This window comes from Acanthaster planci, linkage group LG16, assembly GCF_054643075.1.
Source record: "Acanthaster planci isolate LZ-2023a linkage group LG16, COTS_SCS, whole genome shotgun sequence".
Taxonomy (NCBI): domain Eukaryota; kingdom Metazoa; phylum Echinodermata; class Asteroidea; order Valvatida; family Acanthasteridae; genus Acanthaster; species Acanthaster planci.
In genome coordinates, this window is record NC_141792.1 from 2,038,025 (window position 1) to 2,062,352 (window position 24,328).

General features: G+C 43.6%; 2 protein-coding genes across 2 annotated transcripts in view; one reads left to right on the top strand and one right to left on the bottom strand.

Annotated features, from left to right (window-relative positions):
- The window catches only part of c7orf25 (chromosome 7 open reading frame 25), a 28,756-nt gene that overhangs the window by 198 nt on the left and 4,230 nt on the right, over window positions 1-24,328 (top strand). Inside the window, exons 2-6 of the mRNA XM_087147048.1 lie at window positions 20,692-20,872; window positions 21,784-22,042; window positions 22,707-22,844; window positions 23,369-23,475; window positions 23,840-24,032. Of these exons, the coding sequence (XP_087003174.1) occupies window positions 20,692-20,872; window positions 21,784-22,042; window positions 22,707-22,844; window positions 23,369-23,475; window positions 23,840-24,032 (878 nt within the window). The remainder of the gene's footprint in view (window positions 1-20,691; window positions 20,873-21,783; window positions 22,043-22,706; window positions 22,845-23,368; window positions 23,476-23,839; window positions 24,033-24,328) is intronic.
- rcc2 (regulator of chromosome condensation 2) lies at window positions 951-17,910 on the bottom strand. The gene is made up of 10 exons (XM_022229754.2): window positions 17,674-17,910; window positions 16,112-16,205; window positions 13,422-13,568; window positions 12,271-12,402; window positions 11,300-11,388; window positions 10,443-10,557; window positions 8,898-9,061; window positions 8,340-8,523; window positions 7,666-7,771; window positions 951-6,904 (listed from the first exon to the last, which is right to left on the bottom strand). Exons 1-10 carry the CDS (start codon window positions 17,800-17,802, stop codon window positions 6,088-6,090), a joined length of 1,977 nt encoding a protein of 658 aa, XP_022085446.2. The 5' UTR covers window positions 17,803-17,910; the 3' UTR covers window positions 951-6,087.

Sequence of the window (24,328 nt, forward strand, 5' to 3'; positions counted from 1 at the left end):
CTATGAACTTGCTTGATAGGCCTAAAAATTCATAGACCAAGTGGGCTTTTCTGTGTCAAATTCCAGGGAGATGATTTACACCTACGACTGTTCAGTTATTATCGAAGTTACTGCAGGCGGACCTACATTGTGCACCTTATTAGCGGCTTAATTTCCACAACCAACCTTACACGTTTTTAATTCTCTGAAAACGGTATAATTATATACATGTACATGTGTCATTAATTAATTAAAGGCATAAAATAAGCTCCGAGCAGCCACTGTATGTAGACTGATCTAGTAAGCCCCGCCCACTGCACACGTGATTATTAACGAGTTATCCTATTGATTCAATACCATGCTGCCAATTCCAGGCACGCGCGTGCTCGCATGTTGTGGACATACGTGTAGAAATTGTCAGAACATAAACGGGGCGGGGCTTATATGCAACGCGTATTAAAACCATGCTCCAGCCTTTGAAGTCCCAGCTCTTACTAGTTTTGTTGGCACAAATACATTGTACATGTTTACACACAATCGGATGAGCTGAGAATGGCTGGGTGTTTTGACGACGAAGAAAGGGGTTATTAAGGAAAAATGAAAATCGAGGACACGTTGTTGCACTTGAGTTCTCATCCTTGAAGTAAATAAATGTACATATACCGCCTCGAACAGAAGTGCCCCCTCATCGGTTGGAAAGAGCCGCGTTGGTCGGGAATGTTCAATTTGTTGGTTACGCTGCGACCGTCACTCGTGCTATTCCGAGTAGTTCGTGAACCACCGAAGTTCAGTTCCGACCATTGATCTCCATTATATAGTCTATAATGGAGATCAATGGTTCCGACCAAATGAGCCTCCGTTGCTAAGAAGACAGCGCCCTCTTTTGGTCCGGCTCGAGGCCCATATTAATATGCCAAGTATATTTAGCACCACACAATTTACAGCCAAGTAACCGGATTCGAACTTCCGTGTTTCTTTAATACTTACAACTCATTTCTGAAGTTTATTCATCAAGTCAACGATACCAGCTATCCACCTTTTTCCTAAACCAACGGTATCTTAATTTCCATCATAATATTACTAAACTAAGTACTGGCTATTAAAAATGAGGTAATGGAAAATATTCCTTTCAACGGAAGTTATTCTAAATTTCTATTTAACATGCAAAAGGAAAAAAAGGAAAACATTTAAATAGAAACAATAATGCTACATGCTTCTGTTACCATACATTTACATTTAGTGTGAACGTTTTCTTTTTACAGTTGTGCTTTTTTTCGTGTTGGAAACTTGTTTCAAGTGCAAAATTCTAATTCCTATCGTGGTCCATAGAAAAGGAATAAAACGACAGTCACAATTTCTACAAACGCCTCCCTAGAACTGTCAACTTGTCAGGAGAGCTCTGTTAAACAAGATGGCCGTCTTGTTAACAAAAATAAAGTACTCAGAAGACCAAATTTACTCACTTCGGCAAAATTGAGATATTAGCTTTGACAAGTTCTGCTTCAAAACAGATCAATTAATCCCTTTATACTTCTCTTTTCAATTGGTCATTCCTTTTTAATCCAAAGACGATGCCTCAACGGGTTCCTCGACCAAAACCGAGTTTAAAAAACCGGGTTTACTCTATTTACATTCACTAAACCAAGTTTGGCACAAAGTTAAACGGGTTTAGCATTTTAACAGCCATCAGGTACGAGTTGGTTTAGTTAGCAATATAAACAAGTTTAACACCATGGGATAAAAATTCAAACTTCGTAAAAGAAATTCCATATTTTTCTCTCAACCTTTGTGAAAGCATTCTTATTGCTTCCTGTACAAAATTTCAAAGGGTGAATTTTACAAAGGATAGTTTAATTTCATTTTTATCAAATTGGGGTGAAATACGGTAATGCCACAGTGGGATATTGAAGTTATAATTTTAGAGAGCTCAATGACTCCCGAAAACAACAAACTGGTAATCGCCCACAGGTAATCATCCGTGCTTATTGCATTAATGTGTTTCTGAAATTCTGATTCATCCGATTTTTGAAAGTACATGTACTTGACAGGGGACGGCAATGGAATTTCAGTTCATGAAAAGATGTGTGGGTGCATGATTTCAAAGTCTTTAAAGACCTATCCGATTGTAGAAGTGTTTCAGTCACACAAAATGTACTCAACACACGAGCTAAGTCGACTTAGCAAAACGGTACGGAAAAAATTGTGCATATTTGGAAAGACATAAATATGGCATCCGTTGCATAAATTGCTCGTCTTTACGTTGCAGAACGACGTCATGTCTGAATTTACCGACGAGTCCAGCAATTTTGTGTTTAGGTTTAGTTTTGCATGTCCCCTTATTGAGTTTAAATTAACCGCTGGCCCCACATTTATTCAATGAAGATCTACAGCTAGTTCCACAGTAATTCAAATGAAAGGATTTTATAGATGTGAATATTTTCCCTTTGGTTTCACGTAATAGTGATATTGAACATGTACAGATGTTCAGAAGTTCTCACTTGCGAGAAAAAGAATCCATGAACTTTGAACAAAAACTGACATGAGTCCCTTTCTAAATAATCTCAAAGTAACAAAAATTCAGGATACGATCTTGTAAAACTCGGACCGCATCCACGACACATCGCTACGCGCTGTGCGAAAAGACATACACCCCGTGGATTCGACCACTTCTGCCTGGTGGCGCGTGATAAAAGTAGCCTCGGACAAATGGCTTACTTCAGAAAAGTATGGAATGCCTAACAGAACAAAACGCACAGACACGCCCGTCTGAATCAATCCAATGACGAAATACACTTACGATTGATTATCCAATCACAGTTCTTTCTTTTGTGGTTATTCACAAAGCATGACGGTAGGCGCCTGCTCTACTTTCCGAGAACCTATCAACAAAACCATGATCGGCTTGTGCAAATAAGTTCTACAAACTAATGCAACTCCGCCTACTTTTGGTTTCCATCTTTACAAGAAGGCTGTACAACGGTTCGAAAAAATGTCTACTCGCGCTAAACTAAACTTTGTACGAATAAATAGTAAAGACTAACAAGTTTTTCCAAAGACTGTACAGGTTTGGACTTAAACGTGGTATTGTACATTCCAATATGGAAGAGAAAAGTGTCGCTGTGATTTGCTTGCATGCACAACGATGCCCGTACCCTGAAGAAGTCCAATACGGGCATTTCACAGTATTGCGCCTCCACGAGTTTGCAGCGCGTTGAACAATCACAATGCGCGAAATCTGTCGACCCAATGCGCGTTTGGAAACGGTCGAAAGATTTCACGCCTTGTGATTGGTCAACGCGTTGCAAACTCTTGGAGGCGCACTAATGTGAATCGCCCGTATTACAAAGTATGCGTACGTGTAAGCCCCCCCCCCCAATGGTCCTCGCCTTCCTGTTACACGGCATCTGACAACGGTTGGTACACGTAGGTAGGAATTTATTTCAATAATTCAGTGTCAAGATGCTGGTTAGCTGGTAAAAACTAACAACTGCGAGAGGTCGGGTGAAAAGAATTCTAAACCTCGGTTTAAAAGGGTGTGCTACATACAGTCTCGTGCGCGAGTCTGCTGTGCCTTTCTGCACTGAAAACTACCCGTTTGCTCGACACAATTTTTATCTCCCGTTTCCAAGTTAACATTCTCCCCAAATCTTAAGGGTCATGCCCCCAAAATTGGGTGGATCAGGAAACAGGATGCGTGACAAGCTTTGTTTAACCTGCCTTTTTAATGGGCATCTGACAATCACAGGAATGATTTTGAAAAAAAAAAATGGCGGACGTAAATCATCAGAGATAACTGTGTTCGTAAAGCTGTCGGTGCATGCCCACGAAAAAAGGAGCAGCTTCATGCACCTTTGAAGCGCCCTCTAGTGGTGAATTCTGGAGCACAGACGGAAATCAGTTTTCTCCTTTTTAATACAAAATGAAATCACGATGGCAGGACATGTACTTCAAAGAACATAAATTCAGTGTGCGAATCTCTGGTGGGCACTTAAAAACAGTTTTCGTTTGGATGTTTTTAACAATTGGCTTTGTTGTCCTTAAGACAAACCAAACTTCAACCCAAAGTACGACCACCAAACTCGGAACATAAAAAAAAACAATTCTGCCATTCATCAGCTCCACCGAGTTGGCGTTTCCGGGATAATTTTCATTAACAATCTACAAAAGTAAACCAAAATTCATCTAACAACGTATTATACACGTCACCAAAAAAAGAGCTCAAGGAGTTTGTTTGTTTGTTTTTTCTTTTCCGTCTTGATCTGATTTCTCTTCTCAAGCTCTCCCTCTTTGGAATTTCTTCATTCCTCTTTAATATCATTTTTCGTTGTTTTGGTAGAAAAGAAAAACGAGACTCGGCCCCAGCTGTACTGTGGTCGCCTAATAGAAAATACTTCCATTTTTCTTTGAAATCACTGACTCGGAGTCTGGCATCTCTGTACTTTTCAAACTTTTAAGACAATATTAAATATTTAAATACAAAATGCTTTTAGTCTCTTTGTACATTCTTTGATTGGTAACAATCAATTGGTCCCATGTTGCGGTTCCGGTTTGAACGGAAGGGATTCCCTGAACTGTAGTCATATCACACTTACGCGGACCCGTCTCTAAGCTTCGCAGAGCGTCAGGCTAACGGACGTATAAAACAGAGACAGAGTGCATTGACTGGAACTAACGTTGATGTCCAGTGCAGAGTCACTGGTTCCCTGTAAGAGTGTAGGCTATGTCGGCACATTGGTGGCAGGGGACCGGCTGAGATTTGCATTGAGTTGTACATGTACACATTCCTGCGAGTTGACCCGAAATGCTATCTGTACTGCTCTGACGAATGCTTTTGAGCAACAAAACAAATTTGGTCGTTTTTTTTTTTTTTTCAAAGATATTTTCAACCCAAATATCAGAGTTTGCAACAACCATCAGCCCAAAAAGCAATCCTGCTTGAAAACCGGTTTGCTTTTAAGAGCAACTGATCCATTATCTTCAGCAGCGACTGCCTAAGGTGATGTCAATTTAGGGAAAACTGTGTTCTCTGAGTTGTACTGTGTGCAGCTAGAGATGTGTCAAGGGAACAAAATTTTTCCACCCACAAAAGAGTTGCTAAAAAACGTGTCTATTTCTTCATTCGTTGGCTGATCAAGAGTACCAACTACTTGGCTGACAAAATGACTAAGTCTTATATCTGGATTGATGATCGATGAGATGCTTAACTGATTAAGATAATTGACCAAATGCAGAAACTGGTAATGTTTTGAGTGCGCAATCACGTACTGATCGAGAACTTTCCTAAATTAACTGATCAATTCAAGATGATTGAAATGACATGAGATGAAATCTTCTTGATGGACTGATTAGCAGTCGACATTTTTCGTTAGCTAATCAAGTGAATAATCAATACCTCACCGACACCACAAACTGACACTTTAGAGAACTGAGCTACTTTTGTTTTCATGAACTGGCACCCAGCACAGTGCGGCATTTCAAGCGTGCATTTCGGTTTTCGCGAAATGATACCGATCTTAATTCCAGCGGCTAAAACAAATTCTAATGAAACTTTTTGGGGTAAGGCAGTAGGTGTGGATGGATGCGCGGCGCACCACTCGGTGCTGGTTCGTGAAACTCTAATTGTCGATAGCGTAGTTTTCACAAATCGACACCCACTTACAATTCAGTGTCAGTTCGTGGTATGGACGACGATCATGCAATGGATTTAGTAACTGTTTCGACTGTTGCTGAGCCCAGTGGAAGAAAAGTGATACTTGAAGACAGTCGATATCTACTTGAGTTTTTCTGATCGATTAATTGGTAGGATCTGATGGTTAGATTGATCATCTGTCTAATGATTACAAATTGAATACAGAGATGAATTGTATAAGGCTACCCAAACAAAAGTAATTCATCACAAATGATGGGATGATGTATCTGAGAGAGGAGTGGTTAGTCCAGCTAAACAATACCTCCGAAGGAAAAAAAAAAACTGGTATACAACGATATCACCTGCTGGCAAGAAACATTTTGTCAAACCTGTAAACATCGACCGCCGCATGTCACTGTGAAGTGGATTTATTTTTCCTCCCTCCGCCGTGTGAGGACGAGCTGATGCAGCTCATCTGCTTAGGAAGAGGCGGGCGTGGCCGGGGCCGGAGGTAATACTGCTGATTCTTGCCCACCTCTCGCTGCGATCTCCCCTGTCTCCATCCCCTCGCTCTCGCAAGGGCAGTTTCCCTCCCCGTCCTTGGTGGCAGTCTTTTCGTCCTCTCCGTTCTTCTCGGCAACTTCGGCTTCTCTCGCAGTGGTGCCGGTTTCCTCGGGTGCATTCGGGGCTACCGCATCCTTTGCAAGGGCTTCCTCTTTTTGCCCGGCAACCGTCTCCATCTCTGCTTCTTTCATCTCGGCGTCCGCATCCTTCATGGCAGTCTTTTCATCCTCTCCGTTCTTCTCGGGGACTTCGGCTTCTCTCTCAGTGGTGCCAGTTTTCTCAGGTACATTCGGGACAACTGCATCCTTAGCAAAGGTTTCATCTTTTTGCCCGGCAACCGTCTCCATCTTGGCTTCTTTCATCTCGGTGTTAGTGTCTTGTGCTCCGTTCCCAACTTCTGACTTGATCTCCTCTAGTTTCTGCACTTCTTCCTCCTCCTCGTCGTCTTCTTCTTCTTGGAGGGGAGGCTCATTCACTGGCACCCCCGTGGGATTGAAGAGGGGCATGGCCCGCAGCTTCCGTCGGTCCTCCACCGTGTCGTTCTTGGCGATCAGGAGGGTGTGACCCAGGCCACAGGTCAGGGCATGGATGTGGATGTTCTCCAGGGGCTTGACCTCCTTGGCCTGGCAGGAGGAGCGGGGGCCGTTCTCACCATAGCACAGCTCCCCAAACGTGGGCGAGGGCCCCCAGCTGATGATGCTGTCGTCTGCGATCAGAACGATGGAGTGGTTGCTGCAGAAATGCACACGAGACACAGCGTCAGAGCTGACCCTACCCATGCTGAACCCAACAAGGTTATGCAGGATTTCAATGGTCCCTAGGGGGTTAGGGTTAATGGAGTGTTGAGGAGTGTTAGGGTTAATCTTGCTAAATCATGGCTGGAGATACTCCTAGATGTGAGAAGCTATTATATTGATTATAATGTACAACTTTGTGTGTTATTGCAACTGATTTTGTATATGATTTGTTCAACAATCTGCTGGCTGGTGCAACCGAATACATGTATTCAGATATTCGATCAAATTGAAGGTCGAATATTCCAATACTAAATTATTCGAATTGGCTCAGCCCTAAATTGGGTGGGTCCTGTGACGAGAAAGCCGGTGAGTGGATTGTCAAAAAACTACGGAATACAATTCAAACCAGTGCTTCTTACTGCCAAGTATGGTCACTGAAAAACCTCATGATTGGAAAAAGGTGATGATGAGACATCGAGCCCCGAATTCTCTGCCAGTCTTTCATCAATTGGCTTTTCAGGATCCCAATGGAAAATGTAACGGAACGTTTCTTTTTGTGTTTTTCAAATGGCTACAACGTCAAAATCACTACATGTACTGATGAAAGGCGTTACTGGCGTTCTGCTAAAGACTTTATTTCAGGCAAGAAAATCTTGGGTGCTCCCCCCCCCCAAAAAAAAATCTGAAGAAATTGGGAATCGAAGAGAAAAAGTCACCCGCTTGGGGCCGCAGACACCAGACTCGGCATCTTCTCACCTGCAACCGATTCCCCGCACCTTCCATCCCGACAGGTCCTGCACAGTCTTCGGATACATGGTGGCCTCTCCCGTCGACTTAGTCTGGCCCCAGAAAAACAGCTGCTCTGTTATTCCAGGGTGAAAGATGAAAAAGAAAACAAAGAAAACACATTAACGTGATGCTGTTATTCCCGAGTGCTCGGTGTCGCGGTACCGCATTTTTTTAACCTGCCCACCAGTTGATCGAAACGAAATTTCAGTTCCACTTCGCTGGGTCCTGACGCGGGACAACTTTGTTTCCAGGCTGCTACCAGTCGGAATGTTTCGATATTTTGCTGTTCTGAAGTTTCTTTTCCTCGGTGGTTCACTGTTGTTTGAGTGCTTGGCTATGAGGCCGATGAGCAACCCTATCTCGGAAAAGTTTTCACAAGCTAGTCTGGATTTGTAATGCGAACAGAAATGAGACCAGAACTGAACAATATCTTCCCTGATTGACATCACAGCAACAGCGCCCTCTGTGGTCTAGAAAAGCAAGGAGAATTAGAGATGCTTAAAAAAGTTCACTTTTTGATACACCAAAGAAGCGTATCAAATTGTCGTAGAACTGTAACTAAGGAAACTTCGTCGCCCAGAGCCTTTGAGGTTAGGGAAGGGGTGGGGGGGGTGTTGCCAGCTTAGCTGGCTTTGACTCACCGTGGTCCGTCTTGGCCATGGAGTAGCAAGTCCCAGCATTGATCATCTTGGCCGCTCTGTTGCTGGAAGGGTCAAAGGTCTTGAGGAAGCGCGGGATGGGCTCGTCGCGTGGCTCGCTATGACCCAGGCGGCCGTAACCCCCAAAGCCCCAGGTGAAGACTCGCCCCTGCATGTCCAGCGCAACCTGGCGGGGGGGGGGGAATGCAAACAGAAAATCAGTGGATGGATAAACTGAAATTAGAAATTTCTGATTCAAAGAACCACTTTAATCTTCGTCAGGATACAAAAACCACGACTAATGATCAACCAATAGCGGCACGACTCATGACGGAAGCTCATTAATATGTATGAACGTTTGATTTTTCATTTTACTTCTCTTCACAGCCACATCGACAGAACATTTTGTGCTGGGCATAAAACTCTTGCTAGTGAAGTTCCTTTAACCTAGCAAAGCAGGAGACCGGCAGGGATGTATCTTTGTCTTTTGTTGGGAAATTTCAGTTTCTTGAGAGATTTCTCACTCTCATTTCGGCAGAGTGAACAAATGCACCGTCTTACTGTGTGGTTAGCCCCGCAGGCCACGTCTTTGATGACGATGTTGTCCAGGAACTTGATGCCGTCGCGGTTCTTCTCAATGTAGCCGCCGATACGTCGGGGTGTCAGGACGCAGTCAAATGAGGTTTTGTTGGAGGTGACAAAGTACTGTCCGTTGGTGTTGTGACCTGTTTGGTCGCAGAAAAAAAAAGGTAACAAGAAAGATCAATGTAACAAATACCTTCTATCAGCCGATCTGTCAAAAATAAATTACTTGCCACAAATTCCCCTAGTGGCCAATAAATCTTGCTCAAGGATCAATGGTATTCCGTAAGTATAAAAATCAAGCATAAAAATGGCAGTGTCATTCGTGCACGTGTACAATTACGATCGCGGCGGTAAGCTTCCCACAATGCTTTGCACTTCCTACTTAAAATATAGTGACTGAGGTCAGAGGTCACCAGTATTATGCATTATGGGTGTTTCTGACCTATTAGGAACACCAGATGGCCTCCCCGTGCAGGAAAGACTGGCGCAAAACCAGTAGAGGGATACTTCAGGATCTCTGTTTCATCTGCAGGCCTGCCTACTCCAAATCACTTTAAAACACTTCACTACTAGAACAAACTGAAAATACTCTTGCACGCCAGTGCCACATCTCACACGTCAATGCATCCCAACTAGGAAATACACCTGCACTGAGTCTCACCACGAGCAACTAGATTTGTAATGATGCAAGCCAAAGGCAAAAACTACTGAAAAATATATCATGAACAAAAAACTGTATTTCACTACTAGAGCGCTAACTCGCCGTGCAAAGTGGAGCCTGCCAGGCGCATCCATTTTATGCACAAACCTAGAGAAAACTTGAAATTTGTCGATGCTTTTGTGTGGCTATTTGGACATCTGCATTTGTATTCTAAAACGATGAGTCAACGAGCCAATATGCCCAAAACTAAAAGCATTATCACTAAATGAGCGTTTTGCTGTTTTCAGTGTAAAAACAAACCCAAATCTTACATGTACGTGCTGCAGATGCTAAAATCAAGAAAACCAGGTTATGGTAATTGTGACGTTGAATAGGCGAGTTGCAGTTAGAGCCCATAATTCCGAGTTCCTTCCATCTTATCTCATTATGGTCTACCAAAGTCGGGAAAGAATTCAAAGTTGTCTGTGCCTAGGAAGAGGAGTCGAGGCTTCTTCTCGTGGGGAATGGCGAGTTGGTGCTCTAGCAGTTTAACCCTAACCCCCCCCCCAAGGGTTGCTGGCCCTAACCTTCCCCATTCACACAAAGTTAAACACCCATAGGGGACTTGGTGCACAGAGGCTGATGGACTTAGTTTTTCTGAGGTATGCCAAACCCAATACAAAAGCCAGCTGTCTGGGCCTACCAGACCTATCCCCAAAGAATTAAACACTTTACTACGCCTGTCGATCCAAATATCTTCGAAATGTGCCATAGCTGCTGAGTACGTCACAAAAATTTGGAGTCCAAAAATGCCGACGCAAGCGGCAATCCGTAGAAAGACCTAAAGAGCTCTCTGATTACAAAGAACTGGACAAACTAACCCAGTTGGCTGTACTCTGGACAGCCGAAGGAATGCAGGGTGCCCTTGTAGTCTAGGATCATGGTGAACTCGCCCCCGCACGCCACCTTGACAATGGGGCGACCCGAGTACATCAGCTACACGTGCAAAAAAACAAAACAAGACACGACTCAATGTCAGTGACCTCTCAATCCAAGGGTGATTTTTGCCTGGAACCCAGGATGTGTTTTGGGCACAGGTTACCAGGGAAACTTGACCAGTCGTGCAGAAATGATCTCTCTCCCAGCTTGGCGAATTGTTGTTCGTCAATTGTATGTCTCCCCATGGAATCCGCGCCTTTTTCCACATTCCTGTTCGTTTCCTGATGTCTTACAGATTTGTTGCGTATTCTCGTTAATTGTTGTTGAGAAAATTCTCCTATGAAAATCTGATTTTCTCAAAGATGTTTTGTGAATTTGGACAACTGTAAAGAAGGACATACCCGGTCTCGTTTCATCCATTTTTGTGCATCTTACTTGAATAATATCTCAGGAAGAGTTTTTCTGGGGTCATTTGAAGATGTTTGAAGTCGTCACCCATTTTATTCTCTAGGTTTTTCATGGGAGTTTTTACAACCCATCTCGGCTCTGTCAATGAGACTATGCACTGACGACATCACACTTTATCTTCACGGTCACTTTCCTCCGGAGCCAGTGGGGGCCCACGGTCCACTGAGCACCACAGGAAAGCACATGAGTGAACAAACGGTGTCCTCATCGGTACAGACGTCGACAGACCTTGCAGGTTCTGGGTTTTATATTCAAGAAGAATCCCATCCATTTGTTTTTGTGTTTTTTGGGAGCTCTGATATGATTGATTAGAGATGATATTTGGACTTACCCTGTTGGGGGTGGGAATCGGGGTGTTCTGATGACCGATGCCCAGCTGCCCGAGTTTGTTGTCCCCAAAAGCGTACACCACGCCCTCCTCTGTTGAGAAGTTAAACTGAAATAGATAAACCCATTGCCCGCGTCCCATGACAACGCAACGTCAGGGGTTTGTTTTTTTAGAAAAACGTAATCCAAGAGACTTTCAAGACGGGGAATAGCAGCATGATGGTGCTTTTTGAAACCGGTATTTTGATAAATGGATAGGGAGGAGTAGGGAAGGGCAGATACAATGGATAAGCTGATGGCTAAATCTGTTATTGGCACCTCAATCACTGTGTTTTAAAATACACCCAAGCTAACTAATTTACAGCTTATTGCATTTCTGCCCTAATTCATGAGTTCGCCATATTGAAAACAAACTTAACCCCTTCCGGTCATGATTCTTTTCACAGCAACTGCTGGGCTGCGGTATGCCCAGTATGCAAAGCTTTGTCCAGAAGCAGGCCCCATTGAACCAGCAGCTGCATGGTGAATAGACTGTGTGTGTGATATGCACTAATCCTCACACAAAGCCACGGCTGTGACAGTTCCCGGGATGAAGGGGTTAATTCTGCGATTTGGAAACTTGAGAGTAGAAATGAAGGTGATAAAATGAACTTTCAACACAAATTTGTACTAGTCTGTGGTGAGGAATAATTTCAAAGTTGCTATTGAATATGAAGTAGTGCTTTAAGCCTCATTTTGAAAAATCTCCAAATGGAGGCTAGGAACACGGGCATATCGTAAAAGAGTAGAATGGATTTCGGAAATAAGATTTCAAAAATGACTTCCTTGTGAATGATGTCTATTATGTTGACAGAAACAGTATCAATTTCGGATGCATAAATCAGTCAGAGCTCTGCAACTCTAAATACACCAATAGATGGTCTGGCCTCGGCGTCTGGCTCTGCAGTATCTCTGTCGACGCTTGCAAGCGAATACCTGTCAGACACATGGTGTGGTTCCGGCCGCACGCTGCGTTGACAATGGTGAACTCCTTGAGTCCCTCAATCAGCTTGGGGGCTTCGCACCTGTTCAGGTCTCCGTGACCCAGCTGGCCTTTGTCCCCACGACCTTGAGACGGCAGAGAACCATTTTGAAGAGGGAATTAGTATTGTGCGATATCAATTTGGCCTGAGAGAAAAGCTTCGGAATGACTGTGCTCCACTGTAGTTCTCTAGTGACCTACACCTGTCTCTCTCATTGCTGAGAGAGGACTTGGCAACTACCTGCAAAAACGGAACAATCTGAAACCTCTGAATTATCATCACAGGTCTCAGATGTTTTTCTTGAAATTAATTCATTTTTTTCAAAAGAAAGAGTGATAACTTGGCAGGGTTCAGTGAAAACCTGTCCCGGCATTTTCAGCAACTCTCTCTTTGCACCATGCCGCAGGGCCCTGGATCCAAAGTGGTCCACGAGATCATCCATCATTTCAGTGACAACTTGTCGAACTATCTGACAGATATATTGACCGGGCTTGTGCATGCGCAAATGAAAACCATACATCCCTCTCTTTTGTTTCCACTCACAGTAGAGAGTGCTGAGTCAATTCAAATAATTCACTATTCGAATATTCGACCGTCAATTCCATTGAATATCCGAATATTCAGTCGTACCAGCCGGCAGATTGTTGATGAACAAACCATATACAAAATCAGTTGCAATAATGCCCACAATTGTACATTATGATCAACATTATAGCTTCTAACATCTTGGAGTATCTCCAGCCACAACTTAGCAAGATTTTGAGACAAACAATACTTCTTGTCCTGTTGAAAATTTCTATTCCTGTTACATGTTTCAATGAATAATTTACTTTTTAAATCGTTGAAAGATTTCTGTCGCTTTTCATCTGAATTTGCTTGAAACAAGCCTCCACAGTTAAAACAAAAGAAAGTTTTCCTTTTCATGAATTTTGCATTGGTATATCCAAATTTGGAAAATAATATTCAAATATTTGATAATCGATCGAATATTCAGACATTCGGCACAGCCCTAGACAGTTAACTACATTCATTGCTCACACTTGCCGACATTACCTTTCTCAAGTGCAAAAAATATTTGGAATGTGCATCCTTAAACGGTCTTACCCCAGCTCATGGCCTTGCCGGCCTCGGTGATGATGACGCTGTGGCAAGCCGTAGGACCGGAGATGACACTTCGAACCTTGATGCCCGACAGGACGGCCATGCGATGGGGACCCCACAGGTTGCGTCCACCAATCAGCTGCTTGCCAGCTTAACGGAGGGGGGGAAAAAAAGTAAGGAGTTTATTGGGGGCGGAATGATGCACACTCGGGTCATCTTATTTGAACTGAAACATTTGCTACACTGACACAAATGACTCGTAGGCTAATATAGCAGATTACATATCACTGATAAGCCTGACTGTCCGGTTTATAAAAACCTTCTGTAATCTTCACTTAACCCCTTGACGACAGGAATTTCTTCCCGAAAGCCGACTCCAAGGATTCCAGCCTCCCTTGGCCACGAAGGCCACCTGCCAAACCGCAAATTCTCGGTTTGTGGCCCTGCATGCTCTGCACGCTTTGAATTACACGGTGAAAAGGCTGATTGTTTGGTGGCATGCAGCTCTACTCACACTTCCACATTCCTGTTGCCTCTTTTCAAAGTGGAAACTATTGTGAAGCTGGTGATTACGATGCAAATTCGGTCTTTTCATTTCTGGGCTACACACAAAGGCCAATTCCCATATATACAAGAGCCAGGGTCTGCCTTCTTTCACTGTGTTCGCTCGAGCGTGGGCCGAGAATAATAGCTGAAAAGCGGGCTGAGGATCTCAATTTTTATCGCACGTCTAGCCGAATCCAGCCACGAAGGGGTTAACCCTTGCAACCTTGCCTGAGACATTTAAGCTACCTCAACAATACGGATTCTGGGACTAGGAACCATCCCCTACGGTTCCTGAGAGAGAGATTTCACGGATACTCAAATGTCATCGGTGCTGTGTTCCTGTTGCATATGCAGAAACACGCTGTACGCATTCAGACACAAATTGTTCGTGCATACATTACATCACTGATGCTACTTTTTCCTCAACACACTGGCTCTAGATGAGGCAACAAAAGCCATCTGATTTTAGCACAACCTTGACAGAACTTCTACTCCAGTCTGGCATCCTGTTGACCCAAGCACGAGCACGCACATGTACAAGATACACACAAAACGTCACCAGGTCAGAGTAAACCTGCCAGGGGCATGCAACAAAACTGCTGGTAGGAAACCACATCCTTTGAACCTTTAGGACGTAAGATCTATCCAAAGTCATTCTTATGCTGCTTCTTATGCTCGAATTAGACTTTGCTCAAGTGGCATGAGTGGTGAGCAACAATGCTTGTACACATTAGATTTCGTGCTAGACACACGAAGAAACCTGGGAGCTACTCACAAGTCTCTCCTGTATGCAGGTTACTAATAACCAAGTCTGTGATCCTTAAGGGTGTTCACATGACAAAGTCTGTGATCCTTAAGGATGTTCACATGACAAAGTCTGTGATCCTTAAGGATGTTCACATGACACAGTCTGTGATCCTTAAGGATGTTCACATGACACAGTCTGTGATCCTTAAGGATGTTCACATGACACAGTCTGTGATCCTTAAGGATGTTCACATGACACAGTCTGTGATCCTTAAGGATGTTCACATGACAAAGTCTGTGATCCTTAAGGATGTTCACATGACAAAGTCTGTGATCCTTAAGGATGTTCACATGACAAAGTCTGTGATCCTTAAGGATGTTCACATGACAAAAATTAACCATCAAGGTTCCACATTCCTCTCACAGACAAAAGATCCTGGATGGTTGGATTAACTCTACTCCCCTTGGATGCTGAACTAGAAAAAACGCTTAGCCCAACAAATGTCAACAGCTACGTGAGCGGTTCACTGTCACCACTGGCACATGACTGGACAGAACCTGTTAAACTCCGACAAGTCAACAGTGTTGACTGAAGTGGGGGTGAAGTCATTTCCTCATTGGGTATGGAGTAGGGCTGAGTCAATTTGAATAATTCACTATTTGAATACTCGACCTTCAATTTGATTGAATATCCTGATTTTCGGTCCACCAACCAGCAGATTGTTGATGAACAAACCATACACAAAATCAGTTGCAATAACACACAATTGTAAATTGTGATCAATATAACAGCTTCTCACATCTAGGAGTATCTCCCGCCACGATTTAGTGAGATTTAAGAGACGAACAAGACTTCTTGCCCTGTTGAAAATTTATGTTCCTTTTAAATTGTTTAATGAATAATTTACTTTTTGAATCGTAAGATTTCTGTCGCTTTCATTGGAAACTTCTTAAAACAAGCCTCCACAGTGCAAGTGTTCTCCTTCAAAACAAAAGAAACTTTTTTCCACCCTTTTCATGAATTTTACATTCGAATATTCAAATTCGAAAAATATTCCAATATTTGACAATTGATTGAATATTCGGTTATTCGGCACAGCCCTAGTATGGATGGGCCTAAAGGAGTGGCTTGCACTATATTAGTACCAAACCTGAAAAAATTGAGCACAGACTAGCACAAGGTACAAATAGCCAGTCACTCCACAAAACAACCATAATGTATTCCTGTACGTGGACAAACAAAATCCAACGCTCTCACCCAGGCCTTCTTCAGCATGGGATTGACCCCTGACCTGAAACTCCACTGCCAATGTTAAGACAACCAGATCATTAGGTTTGGACCACTGGCAAGCCAAATATTTGAATATTTCATTATCGGAATTGGTTCGGCCTCAACATACCACTTGACTTAGGAAGTCGGGACCGACCCACCAAGTCCCAGTTGGTTCCCCCGCTGAAGAGAAGCTCCCCAAGGAATGGTGGCGCTTTCAGTTTCTGCCAAAATATACAAGAAAAAACACAATACTGTGATACATCAAAACAAAAACTCAATTTACTCTTTCCAATGCAAATGAAAACTCAATAAGTGGCTTTGGCAACTTTTGACTCATTTTCACAGAGTGGATCACATATGCACGCGACGGTCTGCCCCATCAATGTAGCCATAAGCCGACTCAAACACGTGCCTTGTTCTCGAAGGACCTTGCCTTTTTGAAATGCTGAACTGAATCAGCATCATTTGCCGGACTTGCAGTACTCTTGTCACCGGTGACACCGTCTATCCCTTGCCTAGTGACACATGCAAATATCTTTGATCGGTAACAGAAAGAGTTCCGTTTCAGGTCACCGCAATTTTGACTTTGCATGTATAAACACCTATGGCTCAAAAAAAAAAAATTTAAATTAAAAACAGCTTTTCCTGTCCTTGTTGTCTTCAATGAGATCACAAGTTACAGAGGTCTTTGTTACGGTTGGATGGGAATATGCCTGGCCTGGCCTGACATGGCACCCACATATGTACAAGCTAGGCCACTGTGTCATGATTTGATTGTACAGAGCTTGAACACAAACCCACTCATCGAGTGGTATGACGGTGTACCTTTTACACTGCTAATTACTTTACAACTGAAGACAAGTTCCGAGACGCACAAGAAGGAGGCCTATCCATGATCTACATCATTACACGTGTTGTTTAAGTCAGGTCTAATTTATCTATCTACCGTGTATCTAGGTGAGCAAAACCAAGATGTTTTTAAGGGAAAAATCGTATGTCAATGAACAGTGAAGAATTCCATGTACCACCAGTCATCAACCATCAGAAAGCAACAGCCTGTCCTAAAAAGTCAAATTCAGCAGGGAAAATATCAAAGCGTTTATTAGAAAATGGAATTTTCAGACAAGTCTCATGGGGTTTTGTGCAAAGGGTGTCAAGTGATGTCCATTTCCTCTTGCTGGTTTAACTGTATCATCAAACACACCAACATCATTTGTACACGGGCACAAAATTGGCGACAATTACTGGAAATAATTCATGTACTCTAACATAATCCAAGGTCACTTAATCCTTAACAAAGCGGTGACGACTCTCACATGATAAACCAAACAAGCAGGTTTTATTACGCTCACTCAATTGACTTGAATTGAGTAGGGTGGCTGGTTACAAATTCCAACCTTGAACCATGAAGGAAATGCTTGAACCAACAATACCAACAATTGTGCAAATACGGAAACATAATCCTCCAGTCGAATATGACTTGCGATTGAATGGTAACCCCTGTCCCCTCCCCACTTCCAAAATAATTAAAGTTGGGACTACGACACGCTCGCCACATCTGCCAAATCAACAACAATGCTCCCCACCACACACGATCCCACGATCCGGGGCTATCAAATAACCCGTACGCTTTTTCACACGCACAGCAACAAAGAGTGACACATCGCACAAGAGGCCACACACACTCACGATTTTTTCCATGCCCGAGTCGCTCCCTGCTCGGGACACCCCGCCGTCCGCACCGGCCCCTCTCGACTTCTTCTTCTGTCCAGCGGCATCTCTAGTCTCCCCGGGAAAACGCTTCTTCGCTCTCGGCATGCTGAGTTTAGGGGAATCGCCAAATTTACTGGGAAATAGAAGCCCGTCTGTGATGCTACGCGCACAAAGAAAACTGCCGGGAAAAAGTCTACCTCTACTAAAATTTGCATATTAAAGAGCTGCCCGCACATTCTGGTTTTGACGAGCGCCCTCTGTCGGCATGATTTAAAAGGCCTTTATAAATTAGGGCTTTATCCACTAGCGGCTCAATTGTTTTTTCTAACTCTACAGGCTTTAAACGCTTTAAAATTAACATTACCTTTGAAAGCACCTTTAAAGGGAAACTGTTAATATCAAATTGTGAACTGTGAGGGGAGAAATCAGACTGTGTTAGCTGCGATTGCACAAAGATTTTCAATTTTTCAAGAATTTAGGAGTATGGTGATATTCCTCACCATTTAGCTTGTTTCCTTCCTAGAGCAAAATATAATTGGCTAATATGAGGACAAAATTTGAAACAGTCTGTTCTAATCCAGCAACAAATGATTAAATCCGATTGTGGTGTTCTGGATGAATCCCGAATGGAGACAATTCCAAAAATCAGAAAAGGTCGCGCTTAATCTGTTTCCAGACTCGCTAAACGATTGCCAGTTAATGAAATTAACGCAAGCCCTGCGCAAACCAGAAGTGTAACGGAACCAGACCAATAATCATGTTGTTTGCTGATACCCTGACGTCTACTGTGCAAAGATATGGCATTTTTTAAAGGACCTACCTAATGTAAATGGCTTTATTACGTGTACTTGTATTTCGAACTCAAGAAAGTCGAGTTCATACGTCCACCACCGCAGTGACACTGTGAAATTCCAATTTCGTTTGAGGAAGTAAGGAGCAGTGGTGAGATACTCTCAAAGCGAATGTGTTTGTGATTTTAGGCCTAGCCTATGTGCTGAATTGATTTTGGTGTATGAGGGAATGAGGAGGTATTCACACAACTTGGCCATTTCCTGACTTTCATGACTTTTGCTAGTTTTTAACCTAGTTTTGAAGTTGTCTATTGCAGCTGTAGCCCCACTAGTGTGGCATGGACTCTCCCTACCGCTCCATCGGTAGCCACACATCGGCATACGCAATTTGCGTGTCAGCATAGTGAAAAAGTTCGGCGCACCCTCTTATAATCCTAGGCGCAATTTTTTTCGCACACAGAGATGATCCTCAGCCTCTCAGCTTTCTTAGCGCCATTTATTGAATGATTTCACTCACGTTGTTCTGGTATTTTCTAATCTTTTTGCCTTCACCCATTCAATCTCACGGGCTCGCTCCCACAGTCGCCATCTTTAAAATTTGACCCCTCATCGTCTCGACAGCTGTTCCATGTCAAGACATATCTAATACACGGCCTGAGCGATAAGATACTACATGTACCAATGGGCTCTTCCAAAACTTGGGCAGCAGTTTAGATGTCTTGATATGGAACAGCCGTTGAGACGATGAGGGGCCAAATGACGTAATATTCAACGACCTTCAATAAATGGCGCCAAGAAAGCGGAGAGGCTAAGGATCATCTCTGTGTGCAAAAGAAACTGCGCCCACAATGATAGGTAGGTGCGCCAAACTTTTTCAGTACGCCAACACGAAATTGCGCGTACGGATGTGTGGCTAACGATGAAGCGGGAGTGAGAGTCCGTGCCACACTAGTGGGGCTACTGCAACGGCTGTTGTAAAATAAATGTATTGTAACAGGGGAAGAGTTCCATATATGGACAACACTTGAGGGCCCCGTGCACAAACCTGTGAGACTTGTCTGCAAAAAAAAAGTGTTTTGTAAGTAAATGCTTTGGAATTTTCTTTGCTAAATTTCACTTTGTAGGACATGTTATTATTTATCCATGTCTTTTTTTTTTTCATCACATACAAGACGGGCACAGGAGAGGCAAAAGTGATAACTGTCACCGTGGCCAAAGACCTGCCGCTCCTCAAGTTGTGTATAGAGGAAATAAATATAAATAAAAATGTTACTGTATAAAAGTATTTGAAACCAACGTTCGAACTTAGAAACATTCAGATATAAAAGAAAAGGAATTACTGGAAATGAATGAAGATAGTGCACATAATTAAATATGAATTTGAATAAATCGAATGAATAAGCAATTGATAAAGACACAATAAATAAGCACACAATAAATACAAATTAATACATGTGTAAGAGAACAGAAGACAAGTGTACAGTAAATGTAATGAAAGTCTCGAGGATAATTGGCAAACAGGAGGGTTTGATCCCTGATTGGGATGATTCTTTCTCCTCTGATAAGCAGAGTTCTGCTGATGCAGGTGAATTGAAATCTCAGTTTTTGACAATTGAAGTAGGCCTATGAAAAATTTGAGACTTTCGATCCTATGTATGGAATCTCTCAGCTTTGCTCTTGGTTGCGTCCCATATATTTTTGAAAAACTCGCTGCTAAAATTGAATTAAGACTTTGAAGTGGGCCGATGAAACATTAACCCTAACCACACAGAATTCAACACCAGTAAAGTGTGTGAGTTTGTGGCATTGAGTACTGGTAGCTTACTATCTGGTGCTTAATTTTGTGTGAATGAGTACTGTGGGCCTGCACATACCCTGTTGAATTTTGACTGAATGGGAACTGTGGCCTTCTCACTTTATCCCAGCAGTTGGGGATGGATATGCAGCATGATGGTATGTGAGTTTGTTTGAAGAGGTACTGCCTGTCCATACTCGGTGTACTGTGCAATGGGCCTGCTGTACCCAATCAAAGCGAATCACACAGGTAAAGACCTGTTGAAGTTTGTGTGACTGGGGAAGGTTAGGTCCAGCAACCCTTGGGCCGTTAGGGTAAAAGATGTCTTTGCCTGATGAAAATTGTAGAGAATTTTGGCAGCTGAAAAGTGGATGACATTTGCATGATTTCGTTTTTCATATCTTTCAGCTTGAGTCACAGCATGGCGGTGAGTATGGATGAGGCCACTGGTGAGGCACTCCAAGGCTTGCTGAGCTGGGCAGAGGAGCTGCTGAGTCGAGCCCAGGCGCTTCAGGCCAAAAAGGCGGGGATCGCGGGGATCGGGAAGCTCATCAAAAAAATCCACTCGGAGCGCACCTTTGTGAAATCGGTAAAGTGGTACAGATGACTTCGGAACTATGCCTAAGAGTCATTCCGTGCCAAAGGAGGGCACCTCCCGTGTCACCCCAGATCTGATTTCACCTGAAAAAAATTCCTAAAGATAAAGTTTCATTTTCTGTTTTATTGCCTCTAACGTTCAAGTGGTAAGCCGGTTTTTCTTGTACCAACAAATTGCTTGTTAGTTTTGGTCTCAGCTTTGAAGGCCAGACAGAAGAGAAAACTGAAACTTGGTGTGAAGGATGATTTACTGTCTGTACTTTCAAATGTTGCAGTAGCAAATTTGATATTTTTGAATCTGGAAGTTATGAAACTTTGTATTTTTTAATCTGGAAGTTACGGACCCCCTAGTGATATTTGTATGCTGTTCGATTGACTTAATCAACTTTCGGGAGTAGGGTAGTGAGGACATTTTACAGAGGAAAAAAATAAACTTTGGAGCGTTATATTTAGAGAAAACAAGTCCATATGTCCCCCTCAAAACCAAACCTGGAGAAAGCTGGTTCGGCGTTTTCCGAGTTAAATTTGAATAAAATTTGGTACCCTGAAGTTCTTAAAATTCACGTGAACATAACAATTTGAATTCTCCATACTAAAGACACTGTTGCTACACTAAGCTTTTGCTTAGTTACATAAGAGATGCCTTGCACCAATACACTGTTGTCAATGGATAAGAAGGGCACAAAGGAACCAGTCCATTCCAGAGATGGTGGTCGCTATGCAAAAGCTTGCCCCGAATCACGAGGTATAGCAACAGTGTTGTTAGTCTGGGGAATTCAGATTGTTATGTTTATGTGCAACCAGAGACCGGTAACTCAGTGAACCAGAGTTTATTCAATCTTAACTTGCAAAAGTCGTAATGATTTGTTTGTCACTTTTGTTGTGCTTTTACCCTACTTAAAGCTGCAGAACGACAGCGTGGCTCTCAAGGGGAACCAGCTGAAGAGCACCAACCTAAGCCACCTAGAGGGCGTCCTGCACAGCGCCGAGTCCTTCGGCCGGGTCCTGGGCGTGCTCCTCCCCTTCCATTACGAGGCCGACGAGGGCCAGGAGGGCACCGTGGTGGTGGACTCGGTGGCACGGGGTGGGGCAGCCTGGGTGAAAGTGACGGCCCGTAAGGCCTGGGCGCTGCACCGGTACCGGGCTAGGCGTTTGGAGCTTGGTTGGTTTTGAGTTTTGGACGTAGTTTAGGTTTTGGCATTTGGTTTTGGTTTTAGGTTGATTTTGGGTTTTAAGTGTTGGCGTTGGGGTCAGGTGTTGGGTTTAGATTTTAGGCTTGGATTTTCAGGTTTGTTTGTTTTTTCTTGATTTGAGGTCTGTGTTGAGTTAAAGTGACAGCCCACAAGGCAGGGATGTGGTTGTGGGCTTGGTTTGCAGATTTTGGCATTTTAGTCCTTGGGTGTGGGTTGGGGCCCAGGTGTGGGGGGTTTGGGTTTTGAGAGTAAGTTGAGTTTGAGTAGCAGTTTTTGGATGTGAAAATCGGTTTGGTGGTGGGTTTTGGGCTTTGATTTGGGAGTGGAAGGATTTGATGATAAGGGTTTTGGCTGTGGGTTTTTCGAGTGTGGGGTTTTGGGTTTTAGGTGCAGGATTTAGGTTTGGTTTTAGGTGTGGGCTTGATTGAAAGTAATGGCCTACAAGGCTAGAACTTGGCACGGAACATGGGAAAACACTGGTCTTACTTCCAATTTTCGAGGGTGTACTTATCAGTCAAAAAGCGTCGGATATTTAAAAAAAAAATTGCAAAACCCACCCAAACCAGGGCACCGTGCATAATGTCGGAAAGTAATTGCCGTCTATTTGGTCTTTGGCTAATTTTTCTCTCTCAGGGGAGGGGGAATACGGAGAACATGACATTGTGGAACAGGCCAAGCAGTATCTCCGAGCCAGCCAGCAACACCCGATCAACTACCAGCCACCAGCTGTTCACGTGGTCTTCTACAGCGGCGTCACCCAAGCCATAGTCGGTGAGGCAGCAGTCTCGATTTTTCCCGACATCAACCCAAATTCTTGAGGCATCCTTGTCAGATCTCCGGATGAACTGACCAAATTTTTTTTTGGGGGGGTGAGGCCAAACCATTTGGGGTGGGCAAAAATTGGGGATTTTTTTTTCATGTAACTTTTTGTGCCCTCTCTGAGGGGTGTGGCTACTTTTGGGGACTTATTACATGCTTTCCGTCATGATTTAAACAAGTTTTGCAGTTTTCTTACAGGGGGCCATGGCTCTCATTGCTTCCTCCCCCCCCCCACGATATTCCTTTGCCCAGGGTGTTGGAGATTTTGAGGTTGCATTTAAACATTTTGCAGATAACTGTTAAACTGAATGCAGCAAATCGGCTCTTGGCTATGCATGTGTACCAAAAAGTTGCCCACTACAACCTTGTCTTTTTTGAATGCCGAACTTTTTCTGCTTAAATTGATCACCACAGCAAGTGGTTGAAAGTGTGCCATCTCATGCAAATCACTTGCGCTGTGTTTGGTCCGAATGCAGATGACCTGGCCGAGCTTGGCATCAAGGCACACGGTCAGGTCTTCTCGACGGTCGCAGAGAGCATAAAGGCCACATTACAGATGCCAATGATAACAGAGTCTCAGATGGTAAGTCAGAATGGATAACTTTGCCAGAGGGGAACCCCAGGAATAGAAGGGGGGCTTTTCAAGATCCATCAACAAGCAAGTGTATAGTTTGACCAATAGTCAAGTTTTATTGCTTGTTAATAAGGCGCATGTGCATCATAGTGATGACAGTGGAATGACAGTGGTCACTCGCACGCCCTTCTCACGGCGCTCGTGGTCAGTGACTTCTTGTACAATTATTTTCATGGGGATGGTTCCCCATCAGTAGGTGCGGTCGGAGGTGCAACTGTGCCCCAGCGTCTGGTTCTAAATGGTCAATTTGATGGTCCACAAAAGTGTGTCTGAGAAAAAAAAATCATCCAAGGGACCCTTGAAATGTTGACAGGATATGCTGGCCAGCCAATCAAGCGAGGAGGACAACCGTAAGGTGAATCTGGACGTGACCACCCTGGTGGCGCTGGTCTCGGACCTGACGCACGGCGGCTGCTGGCATTCCTTCGCCGAGCCTCTCATCCAGGAGTTGGCCCAGCAGGAGAGAGAGCAGCCCGTGGTGGGAGAGATGGAGCAGTTCTTGCAAGGTGGTTCCAAAATCAGGAGAATACACAGATTCAGATACAAATAACGGCAACAAACTCGGGCCAAATTGTTGGCAGACTGGCACTTTGACTCTGGCCACAGTTGCGAGAAACTCTTGCCTACTTCAAGGCTTGCAGTAAGAAAAACAGAAACTAAATGCATGAGTTTCTCAGAGCCCAGGTGTAAAATATGAACAACCCTTTCGGTCATCTTTTATTATGATTATTAGTAATCATTTCTGGTAATGACTCCAAAGATTCCTCAAAAGCGCCCTAGGCACTGTAGCTCGCAAGCCTGA